Source organism: Bufo bufo, chromosome 2 (assembly GCF_905171765.1).
Source record: "Bufo bufo chromosome 2, aBufBuf1.1, whole genome shotgun sequence".
In the NCBI taxonomy this organism is placed as follows: Eukaryota; Metazoa; Chordata; class Amphibia; order Anura; family Bufonidae; genus Bufo; species Bufo bufo.
Window position 1 is genome coordinate 733,381,724 of NC_053390.1, and position 17,017 is coordinate 733,398,740.

At 41.5% G+C, this 17,017-nt stretch overlaps 1 protein-coding gene across 1 annotated transcript in view; it reads left to right on the forward strand.

The window, feature by feature from the left end:
- Positions 1-225: 225 nt before the first annotated feature.
- GABRA2 (gamma-aminobutyric acid type A receptor subunit alpha2) overlaps positions 226-17,017 on the forward strand; it is a 225,780-nt gene continuing 208,988 nt past the window's right edge. The window contains exons 1-3 of the mRNA XM_040420547.1: positions 226-304; positions 994-1,086; positions 2,694-2,809. Of these exons, the coding sequence (XP_040276481.1) occupies positions 1,004-1,086; positions 2,694-2,809 (199 nt within the window). The 5' untranslated portion in view covers positions 226-304; positions 994-1,003. The remainder of the gene's footprint in view (positions 305-993; positions 1,087-2,693; positions 2,810-17,017) is intronic.

Consider the following 17,017-nt stretch of genomic DNA (forward strand, 5'->3'; position numbering starts at 1 on the left):
GGTGCAGGGAGCATCATATCTCCATCATATGTAGGTGGGAGACCGTGCACCGTGTGCGGGTCCTATCTTCCCCCCCTCTCCATCCTTGTCTGCCGTGCTGAGGGGACTCCCAGAGCCGGGCGCGTGCACAGACACGAGTGCGCGCCCCCCACAGCAGCATCGGCAGCGCGCTCCCGCTCAGCCCCTCCTCCATTCATAGCAGCCAGGATCTGGATGTATCTCAGCTACTGCAGCCTCTCTGCACCTGCAACTCCAGCATCCTCTGCAGGCTCCGGGCTGGCACCATCCCCTGCATCCCTTCCAGGTAGACAACAATGAGCCTTTGTGGAGGAGGCTCCTCAGCATTGTGTCTGGTGGCTTGTAAGGAACTTGCGACCCCCGGAGATGCCAGAGCCTCAGCTTGTTGGTTGTGTCTGCTCTACATTGTAGATCTGTCTAGTGCTCTGGCATTCTCCTTGGGCTCTTAGGTCTTGCCAGCCTTTCGGTGGCAGTCCCTGTGGTCCCTTTTGTGTAGTGTCCATGTGTAAAGCAGAGGAATAGTGGTTTGTCAAAGTGGGGCAGCACATGGTGCTGAGACTGATATTCCAGGTAAGAGGGTTATGGTCCAGGAAGATGCTTGGAGAGGCTTTATTCCTAGCCCTTGTCCACTTTCTATTATGCCTTCTTCAAGGTTCATAAAGTGCTTCTGCATTCTCTCCATGCATGGTCCTTGTGGACTTTCCACTGCAGAACCTTTGTTCATGCACCTTCTGAACTATGTCTGCAGAACCCAGATGGCTTCACGAGCTTCATGGTTCACATGGACTTTCTTGTGTTCTCATGGTGAGACTGTGTCCATGGTGACTGTGACATTCATGGTCATCGTGGACCTTGGAGATCCACCTGGACCATCTTTTTGAACCTCTCTGCATGCTCTGTAAGTTCCTCAGCTCTGTTCTTCCTATCCAAGTGCTTCCCAATAATGTTCTTATTTATTTCTTCTTTCTATCCCAGGTCTCTTGTTATGAAAGCCAAAATGGATAATAGGCGGCTGTTCTGCAGAAGGATAGCCCTGCTTGTCACCATTGTGATGTGGGAGTCATCAAGGTGAGCTAATGTTTCCACGTTGTATTTTCTTGCACGGTGCTAATCACCTTTAAGCTGGGTTCTGGCTGCTAGACATTTTTGGTATTTTAATTAAAACATATTTGACACTGGCCCTTAGCAATAAGAAGCTAATTGGAGCATAATGCTTGGAAAAGTCACATTACTTTAAAGAATGGGTGATTCAGTAATGCTGCAAGTGCACAGTGCCCTATAGCTGTTATCTGCAAGGAGCAGAGCTTCTTATTGAGTGTGTCCATTATATCCACTGATTGGATTCTTGGCTATAAGCAATAGAGTCCTGATGTAGACGTATACAAGTGCACCACCAACTTTCTGTATTCCCATGAAGTCTACAAATGTGCAGAACTGTATGAGAAAGAAGTGCCTGGAGTTACTGCCATCCAACCTGAAGTTACTACAGTATTTTTCAGAAACAGTCTTGTCCCTGGAAAAGCAATCAGAATCTGTTTTAAGACCCTCTAGGTGGCGCCAGTGTACAATGGCAACACAAACAGCGGCTGCTTTATTAGTCAACTTTCTGCTGGTTGTTTTAGGTTTATAATGTCAACATAAATACAAAGAAGTGTTTTCTTTCTGTCACAGCTTACGGTATATTTATCTGTGATGTTATTTCGCAAAAGGGATAATTTACCCCTTTTTCATGGGCTTTATGATTCATGCCGTTCCTAAGAAATATCCCAAAAATAACTCAGCGGAGGCCAGAGCATTAATTGTAACTAGCTTCTTTTATTTTATTCAGCACAGGATACCCAATTTTTATTCCTAAGCTTACCTTCAGTTTAGTTTTTGGCAAGCTCGTTTTGTTTCATTTTCTGTTATTTGCAATTTGCTCAACCAATAGAATGGTTGAAGTAACACTATAAAGTTGGTAAGACAGAGCCAGAAATTATATTTGCCTGAACATAACGTATTTAAACATTAATTATTATTTGTATTATTCTATAATGTAGTATTACCATCATTCACTCCCTATTTATCCAGTTTCAAGTCCTAATTTTTAGCACTGAATTCTACTCCTTAAATTTAGTTTTGTTTTGTTTTTTTCCTTTTTAATGCATTATGGAACATTTAACGCAATGTATTTTAATTACTTTATCGACTAAGATGTATCTGGAGAAGCTTATAATAGACAATGTTTTCATGCCCGGTGAATACCAAACACATATTTTTTTTTTTAATCCAAAGTATCAATATCTATATATCCTTCTGATCAATTTTTACAACGTACATTTTTATTGAATCTGACTTTGTCTTTGCATTATTTGTATTATACAATAAAAGATACACTTTTAGCAGTGACATATAATATTTTGTAAAAGTCAATGCATCCTTAAAGTTTCATGCCTGATCAGTAAGGCCTACCATTCCAATCATTGCTGTATTAACCAAGTGTCTCTTTATGTGCATACATTCGGTTATATAATTAATATCACAATAAAACATATTGTTATGAGTCTTCCAACGTTATTGCTGATGCTGAAACCGTGGTGGCTACATCACCCAATTTCAAAATCATCCAAAAGCATTGGTTCTGTCATGTCCAATATGTTAACCCTCGGCGTATCTTTTTTTTTTTTTTTGTCTAGGCAAGTGTTAGCACAAGTTTTGGATGATGATGCAAAAAATAACATCACCATATTCACAAGAATTTTAGACAGACTCCTGGATGGATATGATAACCGTCTCAGGCCTGGATTAGGAGGTAATGCTTCTATGATTTCAGATATATATGGAGAATAGCTTCTTGTTTCAGTTGCACTTTCACAAAATTTGCTCTAATGAAATTACTTATGACAAGCAAATTGCTGATTCTAGTGAGTTCAGGGGGAAAACACATAGATAGCAAGTAGTCACCTTCACCAGGAGAACTGGGTGGTACATGAAGCATTTCTTTCTCCCGCCATACATGTGCAGTGTTCATATGTTTAGAGGGGAAGCTGTAGTTATCACAGTCCATCACTTTGCTAGCTTTACCCAGTGACAAGGTGAAACTATATACAGTATGTGTATCGCTTCTTGCGTAATTCAAACCTCCTTCCTTCACTGATGGTACAGGTGTAGCAGAACTGAGAGCATCGATTGCCTTAAAGGAATTGGCGATTCTGTCTTCTGTCTGGCTGCAAGTAAGCAGTTCGCAACATCATCATTTCACATACAGTCTTTATAAGCTTTATGTGACAGAGTCAGCTCACCTACATAAGCACTGCACATCTCTTCTTTGGGGAAATAAGAAATGAACCTCATGTTGTCTGTTTTTCACTCACCTGAAAAGTATGATTCTTCTTGTATAAAGCTCTTGGTTTGCTATGGATTGTGAGGACTCTATGTTCTTTCGGTCATTTGCACAAAGAAATCATGATTATAAGTTAAACATTAGAGGGTTTAGGCAGCAGCAACGTAACGGCAAGAAAACTGGAATCCAATTAATTCCATTTTTCTATGAAAAGACATGCCAATATTTGCTAGTCAGTCGTGATTTCTGTTTGCATTTATATTCTTTGGCAGTGGTGTTTAGTAGTTTGTACACTTCAGTAGATTTTTCACTAGGACCTATCGCTCCACACCCTTTGGTAGCTTACATTTTTATATGTTAAACATTATAGTTTTTCTTTTAGATACTCTATGTTGTGTGGTGACATGGAACGTCCCGATGTAGCACACATGAGTTTGCATTTTGGCAGAACTCATAAGGAGGACACAATTATTATTATTGTCTTACATTTAAATAGCTTAAAACTAAACCGGTAAGGCAGAAGTCAGGCCAAATGTATCACCTTTGCAACATCTTGCTACACTTTTTAGACATGTTTCTTTCTCTTGTTATGCCCCCTGTTGGCTTACAGTAGACCCAATTTTGATTCAGTTTAGAACATTTTAAGCCATGGCCCTCTTTTGTAGGCTATGCTCTCTTAAGCCTCGACCCATTTCAAATCTGTATAACAATTTGCCAAACGTGCCAGAACCACACAATAACTGTGGCACAAGGCATGTACACAGTTTTTTTGGTGCAAATTAAGCCAGAATTCTGGCACATTTATTCATCTAATGCCATGCAATAGTTTCTTTACATTACTTCATTCCCACCTCTTAAGATTTCTTCAGGGCAGCTCCTACAGTATCATCTCAGCTGTGGAAACCTCACCTTGAGCAGCTTTACGTAGGCTAGAGCTACACTGAGACTTTTTGTAGCGCTATTTTCCCTATTGTATATGCAATCAGTACTGTAACTAATACACTCTTCCCATCCTCTCCAGTAGATTGAAAGTTCTGCTTAGCAGGATCTTCTTTACTTTTGTTTCCTTCCTTTCAGCACATGTCCTTTTCCACATTTGTCACTTTGTACCTTGACTGTTTTTCAGCTGTACAATCCTGCAGAGTACGTTGTCTTAGTAATGTAATGGTCTGCAGCTAAATATCCAAATTTATTGCACACATTCCAATACTAAAGAGTTATATGATCAGTTCAGCTCTAGTACATTTGTATAGTTATTCAGAAGGCATTTACTGTACCTTTCTTCTTACATTAGGCTAAGCCTACACAGTGATCTTGTTCGCTATCTCATGGTAACAGGACAGCCATAGATAAGAATGGGGTCGCAGGGCGACTTGCAAGTTTGCTGCAACTTCAACTCCAGAATTGCAAAAAATCCAGCAGGGTTGGATATTTAGCGATTCTGGGGTCGCAGCAAACTTGTGAGTCGCGCTGCGACCCTATTCATTTCTAAGGCTGCCATGAGCTAGTTGGGCATGACAGCAGTCACAAGACCAAGATCACTGTGTAGCTCTAGCCTAACCTAGAACTTTTCTGTTCCTGAGAAAGTTTCTATGGTATCTCATTTTGCAATGTCTCCTTCTTCAGCCTAGTTGCATAATGCTTTTAATAATGTGCTACGTGTGCCCTACTTCACTCTTGTTACTATAAGATAATCTGACAATTTAGATCATTAAATACATTTTATAAGAAGGACATCATTATTTGTTTTTGCTAAGCCCAGGGCACATGTCTTTTATACAAGAACAAGGTTTACCTTCATTACTTTCAGACTTGACTATTATTAGATCTAATAGATTTAGGGTTTTGTTGCTCATTAAATTGAATGTTGTTACTTCTTTTAATTCATTTATTTACTTTTTGAAAATGTTTTATTTTTTTGTTTGCAAATATTAATAAAAAGGAAAAATATATTTGACTTTTTGTAGTTTCTTTACCTCTTGGACTTGGGAGTAATTTCCGGAATGGTTGCTCTTTCGGTTGGTGCATTTGAGAGGAGTGTCTGGCACAGTGTATGGGAGCCTTTCTCATTTTATTGTATGTGTTTTGATGGGCTTTCTTTCTCCTTGTAAAAAAAACTGGCAACTAAATCCTTTAACCGTAGCAAGTCTCTTAAGAATATTATTACTCTCTTAATCTTATGCTTAATCATGTTGCTAATGTATGAATTCGGTATGCATCAGTTAGGTATATGAAATCTTCTCATTAAAACAATTTATCATATTAAACAAATGTCACCGATATTCAGATTATCTCTTGTGCTCCAGTAGATGATTTAGTCATGTAGACTAAAAAGCTTACATTCAGTATAATGGGGGATTCACACTTAGGGGTGTTTTTTGGCATGTTTTGCCCTTGCATTTTGTGTTTGTTTTTCTTTTTTTTTTTTTTTGTCAGGTCCAGAAAGTCTGTGGGAAATCTGAAATGCATGTTTTTTCGATTATTGCTGTTTTTCTCAATTTTGTGGCTAAAAACACTAGCAGTTTTTATGGAGCTTTCTAGCAGTGAAAACATGCCAAAGCCTAAGTACTATTACATATATATATACAGTTGCAAGAAAAAGTATGTGAACCCTTTGGAATGATATGGATTTCTACACAAATTGGTCATAAAATGTGATCTGATCCTCATCTAAGTCACAACAATAGACAATCACAGTCTGCTTAAACTAATAACACACAAATAATTAAATGTTACCATGTTTTTATTGAACACACCATGTGAATATTCACAGTGCAGGTGGAAAAAGTATGTGAACCCTTGGATTTAATAACTGGTTGAACCTCCTTTGGCAACAATAACTTCAACCAAACGTTTCCTGTAGTTGCAGATCAGTCGTGCACAACGGTCAGGAGTAATTCTTGACCATTCCTCTTTACAGAACTGTTTCAGTTCCGCAATATTCTTGGGATGTCTGGTGTGAATCGCTTTCTTGAGGTCATGCCACAGCATCTCAATCGGGTTAAGGTCAGGACTCTGACTGGGCCATTCCAGAAGGTGTATTTTCTTCTGTTTAAGCCATTCTGTTGTTGATTTACTTCTATGCTTTGGGTCGTTGTCCTTTTGCAACACCCATCTTCTGTTGAGCTTCAGCTGGTAGACAGATGGCCTTAAGTTCTCCTGCAAAATGTCTTGATAAACTTGGGAATTCATTTAGCAAAGCAGCCCCAAACCATGATGCCCCCACCACCATACTTCACAGTTGGGATGAGGTTTTGATGTTGGCGTGCTGTGCCTCTTTTTCTCCACACATAGTGCTGTGTGTTTATTCCAAACAACTCAACTTTGGTTTCATCTGTTTACAGAATATTTTGCCAGTACTGCTGTTGAACATCCAGGTGCTCTTGTGCAAACTGTAAACGTGCAGCAATGTTTTTTTTGGACAGCAGTGGCTTCCTCTGTGGTATCCTCCCATGAAATCCATTCTTGTTTAGTGTTTTACTTATCGTATATTCGCTAACAGGGATGTTAGCATATGCCAGAGACTTTTGTAAGTCTTTAGCTGACACTCTAGGATTCTTCTTCACCTCATTGAGCAGTCTGCGCTGTGCTCTTGCAGTCATCTTTACAGGCCGGCCACTCCTAGGGAGAGTAGCAGCAGTGCTGAAATTTCTCCATTTATAGACAATTTGTCTTACCGTGGACTGATGAACAGCAAGGCTTTTGGAGATACTTTTATAACCCTTTCCAGCTTTATGCAAGTCAACAATTCTTAATCGTAGGTCTTCTGAGAGCTCTTTTGTGCGAGGCATCATTCACATCAGACAATGCTTCTTGTGAAAAGCAAACCCAGAACTGGTGTGTGTTTTTTATAGGGCAGGACAGCTGTAACCAACACCTCCAATCTCATCTCATTGATTGGACTCCAGTTGGCTGACACTTCACTCCAATTAGCTCTTGGAGATGTCATTAGTCTAGGAGTTCACATACTTTTTCCACCTGCACTGTGAATGTTTACATGGTGTGTTCAATAAAAACATGGTAACATTTAATTCTTTGTGTGTTATTAGTTTAAGCAGACTGTGATTGTCTATTGTTGTGACTTAGATGAAGATCAGATCACATTTTATGACCAATTTGTGCAGAAATCCATATCATTCCAAAGGGTTCACATACTTTCTCTTGCAACTATATATATATATATATATATATATATATACACACACATACTTCTGTCTAGCCATATAGTGGCTAGAACCAGTATTCATGAGGTAACCGGTTGTTTTATGTCCAATTTAACTACATGAGCTGCACATAAATCAAGATGAAGTGCTGAACATCCATATAAAGCATTCTGATTAAAGTATGTAGGAAACATACTATTTACAAGGACTGTTACTATCTGCATGTTTGGTGAATCGGTTTGCCCTATCATGTAAGCATTTGTATTTTTAAAGCATTTTTGCCTCTTCCAAATGTGACTAGCTGAATACATTAAAGGGGTTCTCTGAGAATGAAGAATATTAAAATACTTTAATATTATTTTATTATAAATATATTCCCAAATACCCATTAGATTTAATGGCTCATTTTGTCTAGGGAGCAATCATTAGGAGAAATAAAATGTCCGCTGTCCTGTTAGCACACACAAAATCTGCCCTAATCACACAGCAGGAGAAGTTACTTCACAACACTGAGCTAAAGAGCTGCCTCATCCTCCTCTCTGCTCTGCTTGTCAGGGATTATGATCCTGAATACAGCTGATAAGAACTTTAGCTGAATCCCTGTGGGAATGAAGTTCACGAGGAGACGTGAAGTACAGAGATGGCAGACAGAACAGACTGTGGAAATGGAGACTGCATAAAAATGCTGCTGCTCATCAGCCACATCCCCATCTCCTCTCTGTACTACATGTTTCCTCATGAGCTCCATTCCTACAGAGATTCAGCTGCAGATCTTTTCATCTGTATTCAGGATCATAATCCCTGACAAGCAGAGCAGAGAGGAAGATGAGGCAGCTCTTTAGACAAAATGAGCCATTAGAACTAAGGAAATCTATTTGGGAATATATTCATAATAAAGTAATATTTAAGTATTTTCATTTTCTTAATTCCTGGAGAACCCCGTTAATGTGCTTCCTGGTTCTCCAAATCATTCCTTATATGTCTGAGAACATATGAAAACCAACAGATTGAGGGGGAGAAGTGACAAATGGGGTAAGAGACATATGCTAAGGTGGGAATTCATCCAAGGATTTGTGCCAGTATATTGCGGTAGAAATGTTGCAAATGAAGGTGTTTGCTATATTTATACTTTAAACTGCCACGTTTCTTGCCTCTTGTCACTGTTCAAAACGTTCAGAAAAGTTAGCAGGGTTAATCGAGAGAGAGAGTCGCCATCAACTATCTGACCGATTTAGAATTGCTGAAAACAGACAATTATGCAAATTGTGAAAATCGGTGCCTACTAATAGCAGGCATGGACCTCATTTTCTGCCTTTAGGACAGTATAAGATATCCCACATTTATTACGCAGTATTCCCTTCTGGGACATTGATGGTATATCAAGAGGATATGCCATCAATGTCTGATAGGTGCGAGTCCCACTTCTGGGACCCGCTCCCATTTACAGAATGGGACCCTGAAGTGAACACAGAGCAGCCACACATGCTTGGCCACCCTCCGTTCATCATTATGGGAATTAGGAAAATAGCCAAGTCCTATCTTGACTATTTCTGACAATCCCATAACGGTGATTGGAGAGGTGCCCACGCTTGCGCTCTCCATTCACTGCTATGGCACTTCTGAAAATAAGTGAATGGTGTGCTCTCCTTCACTTCAGAGGCATCGTTCGCTAGATAGGAGGTGGGGCACAAACCTATCTGACATTGTTGACATATCTTAGCACTATTCCATCAATGTTCCAGATGGTTCAATCCCTTTAAAAGTAGATATGCACGTTAATAAAATGGTGCATTTCACTTGATGACAAACTTCAGTTTAAGATTGGTTTATTAAACTCCAATCTTAAAGGTGTTGTCCGGGTTCAGAGCTGAACCCGGACATATACCCATTTTCACCTAGGCAGCCCCCCTGAATTGAGCATCGGAGCAGTCCATGCTCCGATGCTCTCTTTTGCCCTGTGCTTAATCTCGCAGGGCAAAGGCATTTTCTGGAGTTCCGGGGATGTACCGGGCACTCTATAGGGCTGCCAGGTGGATGATTCTGACCAGCAGTGAGCCTGGTGACGTCACTGGCACTGATTGGCGGGCTTCAGCGCTGCCCTAGCCTGTAAAACGGCTAGGGCAGCGCTAAAGCCCGCCCATCAGAGCTGGTGACGTCACCGAACACACTGCTGGGTGGAAACCTCTGCGTAGCAGTGTGTTATTGTAAATAAAAGAGCCCTTGCAGGGCTCCAGATGGCGACCAAAATGGTCGCCAATGCGACTTAGAATTTACAAATGGCGACAAGACTTTTTAGTCTTGTCGCCATTTGCGACTAGAGCCGCGCCGCAGCTCTGAATACAGCGGCGGGCACAGAAGCTGAACTATCATGTTCTCATCAGCAGCGCAGTGGAGAAGGAGTCTCTACCTCCCCCTGTGCTGCTGCCGCCGCGGCCAATAAGAAGAGGGACAGGAGGAGGGGCTGTGGCCACTGCGCCACCAATGAAGATAACTGACCTGTTAATACAAATACAGGAGGCGGCGGGTGCCGGAATCAAATAGCGGCACTCGACCTCTATGACAGGGAGCGGCACCTGAGGGGTTAACTGCCGCTGATCGCAGCTCCCTGTCATAGAGGTCAGGTGCCGGCTATTTGATTCCGGCACCCGCCTCCTGTATTTGTATTAACAGGTCAGTTATCTTCATTGGTGGCGCAGTGCGCCCCCCCAACACCCCAGTATAATAAACATTGAGTGCGGCCCCCCCCCCAGTATAATAAACATTGAGTGCGGGCCCCCCCCCCAGTATAATAAACATTGAGTGCGGCCCCCCCCCCCAGTATAATAAACATTGGTGGCGCAGTGGGAAGTGCCAATGAGGGTTAAAAAAATAAATAAAATTAACTCACCTCCTCCAATTGATCGCGTAGCTGCCGGTCTCCTGTTCTTTCTTCAGGACCTGTGGTGACGTCACTGAGCTTCATCACATGGTCCATTACCATGGTGATGGATCATGTGATGTATCATGTGATGAGCACAGTGATGTCACCACAGGTCCTTTGACAGGTCCTGAAGAAAGAACAGGAGACCGGCTGCTACGCGATCAATTGAAGGAGGTGAGTTAATTTTTATTTATTTTTTTAACCCTCATTGGCACTGCCCACCAATGTTTATATGTTTATTATACTAGGTAGGGGGGGGGGGGGGCGCACTGCGCCACCAATGTTTATTATGCTGGGGTGTTGGGGGGGGCGCACTGCACCACCAATGTTTATATGTTTATTATACTAGGGAGGGGGGGCGCACTGCGCCACCAATGTTTATTATACTGGGGTGTTGGGGGGGGCGCACTGCGCCCCCAATGTTTATATGTTTACTATACTAGGGAGGGGGGGCGCACTGCGCCACCAATGTTTATATGTTTATTATACTAGGGAGGGGGGGGCGCACTGCGCCACCAATGTTTATTATACTGGGGTGTTGGGGGGGGCGCACTGCGCCACCAATGTTTATTATGTTGGGGGGGCGCACTGCGTCACCAATGTTTATTATACTGGGGTGTTGGGGGGGTGCACTGCGCCACCAATGTTTATTATATTGGGGTGTATATAATGTTTATTATATTGGGGTGTATATAATGTTTATTATATTGGGGTGTATATAATGTTTATTATATTGACCTTCTACTACGCATTCTGCATTAAAGAATGCTATTATTTTCCCTTATAACCATGTTGTTATAAGGGAAAGTAATACAGTGAATAGACTTTCATCCTAGCAAGCATGCGTGAAAATCGCACGGTTCAACCGGAAGGATGGATCCGGCATTCCGGTATTTTGAATGCCGGATACGGCACTAATACATTCCTATGGGATAAAATGCTGAATCCGGCATTCAGGAAAATCTTCAGTTTTTTTCGCTAGAGATAAAACCGTAGAATGCTGCGGTTTTATCTTTTGCCTGATCAGTCAAAAAGACTGACCTGAAGACATCTTTTCCGGTATAGAGCCCCTGTGACGGAACTCTATGCCGGAAATGAAAAACACTAGTGTGAAAGTACCCTAAAATATTAAGTTTAAATCCCCCCTATTTTACATATAAAATAAATAAACATATTACATAGCGCTGTGTCCGAAAAGTCCAAACTATTACATTTTTTTAAAATTTCTCCTATGCGGTGAGCATTCGCCATTTTTAGTCACCTTGTCACCCCAAAAAATAGGATAGGACTGTTCTATTATGGGCCGAACGTTTCATAAAATGCGAAATGCACGCAGCTTTTTTTTTTTTTGCACAGTATTGAGTATCGCAATACTTTTTTATGGTGACGAAAGCGAATCAAAACTTTGGTATCGAAACAACCCTACGCCAATCTGATCGGCGTAGCGTTGTCACGATACCAAAATTTTAATTCGGTTTTGATTTGGCGACTAAAAATTTAATTTGGCTCCTAAATTTTTTTAGTTCAGGAGCCACTGGCTACTAGGTATTTTTTTTAGTCTGGAGCCCTGCCTTGCCTTGCGCGATCCAGGGGGCTGCCTGGGTGAAATTATGGGTATGTCCAGGTTTAGCTCTGAACTCGGACAACCCCTTTAAGGAATCTCCCCCAAAATGTCTGGCCAGACAGGAGAAAATCCAAGACAGCTGAGATACTAATGAGTGACTGTAGGTCAGTCATTCATTAGGAGTCCACGTTATTAGGGCTCATGCACACAAGCGTATTTTCTTTCCATGTCCATTCAGGTTTTTTTTGCTGCCGTATGCAGAACCATTCATTTCAATGGGTCCACCAAAAAAACTGAAGTTACTCTGTGTGCATTCAATTTCCATATGTCTGTATGTCCATTCCGCAAAAAAATAGAACATGTCCTATTATTGTCCGCATTACGGACAAGGATGGGACCATTCTATTAAGGGCCGGCTGTTCCGTTTCACAAAATACGGAATGCACACGGATGTCATCCATATTTTTTGTGGATCCGTATTTTGCGTTCTGTGCATGAGCCCTTAACTACAGTCAGGCGAAAGCTGAAGGCAGGTCTAAGAGATGAATGATTGTCTTATGTGTATTGTGATTATAGATGGTTGGTGAGTAAGAAAACAGATTCTAAGTGATACATATTTGTGTCTCATTATACAGCTGTGTCCCTCCCTACTTACCTTCTCTCTTGGCTGTACATGTCCTGATTTACAGTATGTGTCAATATGAAGCCCAGCTTTTTATATATATATATTTTTTTAAACATGATTTTGCAATGTTGTGTTAAGAAATGTCTTCTCTATACGTGTGGCCACCCAGTGGTTGTGCATTACATCCCGTAAATGGTTTTTAGAATGTTGCGATGTATTAAGTTGGTTTCTTAAAATATTGGAGTCCTTAACCAACTTCAGTCTAATGTAAGGGTGGACTTATCTGTATTGAATGAAGGTTAACCTGCTCTATTATAATTCATATATATGGAATTCAATGTTTCTATTCATCCTGACCCCTGGTCTTGGTGGGGTTAGAATCAGAATTAGTTTCCACTTGCTTATTCATATATGCATGCTAATATCTATATACGTTAAGTCATGCAATGTCTATAGTTGCATTCATATGCTTGGGGATATATTTTTTTCAATACACTCTGTCCATGTCTGTCTTCAAACTATGTTTGAGTAGGAGTGAAAACTTTATGTGCAATGTCTTCTGCAGCCTGGATTTCTTACATTTTCCAATATACATTAGTTCATGTTCAGTTACAGACATGAGCTGTCAACGGTACGTGTGGTTTTCCTACAGTCTACACACTAATGTAGTTTATTGGAAGTTTTAGAACCGTTACATTTGGTTTTAAGGCCTGAGAATTTGGTGTATCTTTAACAGCCATAATAAATTATGTGTTCATTACCCTTAAGGGATGGGAGTGATTTTAATAGAATGAGGTGACACAACAATGAACATTTTACTGCATTGCAGTCAGTTTTTTTTCCTGATTGCTGTGAATCACTGAATAGTTTCTTTTTTCCTAGGTAATTCTTTTCCTTGATAAGATATCAATTTGTTGCCTTGCTTGAACAGGGAAATTACATTGTAAGTAATTAAATTCATTGAGCTAACTTTATTCTTCAGATCAACATAGACAGTTCTTTTAGTTTATAGAATCTTCGCTTTCTGAGACCCCCCAACTATATGTATGATAGGTATATGTGATATGTACCATAGGAAAGGGATGTTGTGTGCCATGTTGTAACAGCTGATGATATTTAATTAGAATCAAATTTGTTATGAATTTTCCCAAAAATGATGGGGGTCATTTATTAAGCTGAATTACGCCTAGGTCTAAAAAAGTGACGCCAGGTCTAAAAACATTGGCCTGTTGCGGGTTGGAAAAGGGGACGGGCCGTCAGGCTCATCTCATTCATTATTTTCTATAGCCGTAAAAAAAGGTCTAAATGTAAAACAGCATGGAAGCTGTCTTACATTTAGAACTGGTGGAGGATCCGCCGAAGTTATGAAAAGGCTTGCGCCTCTTCTTAACTTTAGCGGAACCACCGCCAGCTTAGGGGTTTGAAACGCCAGTCTTAATAAATGTGCCCCAATGATTCTAACCAATCACATGAATTGCTCAATATGATGGCCACTTTTTTTTAAGGTCAGAAAACATAGAAGAAGTCATCTTCCAAAAAGGAATAATTTAGTTTTTAATTTAAAAAAATTAAACTTTGACATTAATAATTATAGAAGGGTAGACATGACTTTTCAGGGCAAGTGAGGCATGTTTGATTCGGGTCAAATTAGTTTAGACCTAAATTAACCATGCCAACCTAATTGTGTGAATCAGGCCCGATACGAATTTCAAGAAATTCAGTCATCTCTATATTCAATGTTATTTATCACTTAAATCTGCAAGTTTTCTTCTTCATGGCTGAAAGTATCTAAAAAATGTACAACACCTTTGTTAAAACCACGTAAGGGATCATTTATATTGTCGCAATGATGTGTGATAACATTTATATGAGAAGATGGAAAAGTCTGGTGAAGATGCTGTTTGTGATTTACAACTGCACATGCATTTGGACTGAATGCACACAAAAGCTATGGCTCGTTTTTTTTAATAAAATTCTAATAATTGAGGGATTCCATACAGAATAAAGCAGGCTGGCATCAGCATTAGACAAACCTTGACAGATGCCTGGGCCCATGTGGGTGGGCATAGTGATCTGGGTAAACATGTTTTATACTTGTTAATCCAAAATTGAAGTGGTAGACAGGAGTCCACCATTACTCAGTTTCTTATGGACTCACATACATCATGGCCAGACCCGGAATGGTTACTTATGGACCCCTTGCAAAAGCATTGATAGATATTTAGGATAATCAAAGGCTAAGGGAAGAATATTAAGTTCTGAAATACCAGCAATCAGTCACCATGTAATCATGAGATGTATTTTCCATGGACTTTCCTCCTTTGAATAGTTGGGGTTCATCCTAACGTAGAAGGCTAGGGTGTGTGGTGCCCAATGGGGGTTATTATTTCAGGATGTCTTAGCTTGAGTTTTTATGTTACTTAGGTTTTAACACCACTTTGAAAATACATTAGCTTACAGTTAAGAGGTATCAATCCTTACCTTTTCTCTTTGCTCAACATATCCAGAAACAGGTGGCAAGAGATAGGCAGCTTTCATGATACTGTGTCACAAGATGTTTATCCTATATAAATCTACGTGTGACCACCTAATGGTTCTGATGTAAGTTGACAGAAGCTGTACTTTCTTCAAGCGTAGAGTAGGTGCCGGGTGCTGGTTCTGGACCTTGCTGTCACAGGACCAGTCATATAAAAAAAACAGAGAATAATATGAAACAATACTTTAAACTTTTTTTTCTACAGATGCGTAGTCCATTTATTCAATTATTATTATTTATTTGAAAGCACCATTAATTCCATGGCGCAGTACATTCAGCTGGGGTTACACAAATATTAAAATACAATAAACAAAAAATTATTAACAGACTAGTACAGAGGGGGAGAGGACGCTGTGTACGAGAGCTTACAATCCACAAGGGAAGGGGAGAACACATTAGGTGAGGGTATAGGCTGCTCAAGTGGCTGTGTGGTGGCAGCATGCTCATTACAGAGGGTAGGCTTTACTGAAACAGTGGGTTTTCAGGTTACTCTTGAAGGTTTTTATGTTGGGGGAGAGCCTGATGTGTTGGAGTCGTGAGTTCCAGAGTATTGGAAAGGCATGTGAGAAATCTTATAGTTGATTGTGTGAAGAACAGATGAGAGGAGAACAGAGGAGGAGGTCCTGTGAGGATCTGAGATTATGTGTGGGGATGTATTGGGAAAGTAGCTCAGAGATGTAAGGAGGGGACAGGTTGTGGACGGCCTTATATGTAGTTGTAAGTATTTTAAACTGAATTCGTTGGGTAATGGGGAGCCAGTGAAGGGATTGCAGAGAGAGGAGGCAGAGGAGAAACAAGAGAAGAGGTGGATTAACTGGGCAGCAGAGTTGAGGATAGATTGGAGGGGAGCGAGAGTGCTAGATGGGATGCCACTCAGGAGCATGTTGCAGTAGTCCAGGCAGGAGATGACGAGAGCATGCACTAGTATTTTAATCGACTTAGGGTTGAGGAAGGCGCGAATACAAGAGATGGTGGTGAGGGTTTGGATGTGTGGCTTAACCCCTTCACGCAACATCACGTACATGTACGTGGGGGAATGTGGTGCCTCACCGCATTCCCACGTGCATGTACGTGATCGGCTTTCACTGTCAGCGCAGGGAGCGAAGCGCTGAAGCTCCAGTGAAGCCGGCGTGCTGGGGTTGCTAGGCAACCAGAGAAGCCGGCAGGAGCTGTATTGTAGCTCTGACCCGCCCACGATCGCTGTGATTGGTCCATTACTGCAGAGGGACCAATCACAGCGCATCGGGGCAGGTAAGGGGGGGTTAGGGAGGGACTATGTGCTTCTCCTTCTCTGATCGCCCCAATTCCTGTCAGGGAAGCGATCAGAGAAGGAGAAAGTGTAAAAATCTTCCCGACCTATGACGAGTATACTCGTCATGGAGCACTGCTACTTAGCGCGCCATGATGAGTATACACGTCATGGCATAAACTGTCACCATGTCTGCAGACATGGTGACAGCGCTGAGATCCCGGCTGTCACACACAGCCGGGCACCTTAGGTCAATGCCGAGGGGGGTCCTGTGACCCCCCCATGTCGGCGATCGCTGCAAACCGCAGGTCAATTCAGACCTGCGGTTTGTAGCGCTTTCTGCTGTTTCTGATCGCCGCGGTCCCTGACCGCGGGGATCAGAAACTTTACTATGCCCAAAATAAATATGTTTCACCCCCCCTGCACCCCTGAATGATGTTATGTGGGCGGGTGGTGCAGGGGGGGTGTCGCAGGCGGTGGGGAGGTGCGGTAAGCTGCGGGAGGCGGGCGGTGCGGCAGGCGGGATCGCGATCCCCCGCCCGCCTCCCTTTCAATGATCGTTGGTGTCTAGTGGGGATACCAGGGTGCCAGCACATTGCTGGCACCCTGGTATAAACGGC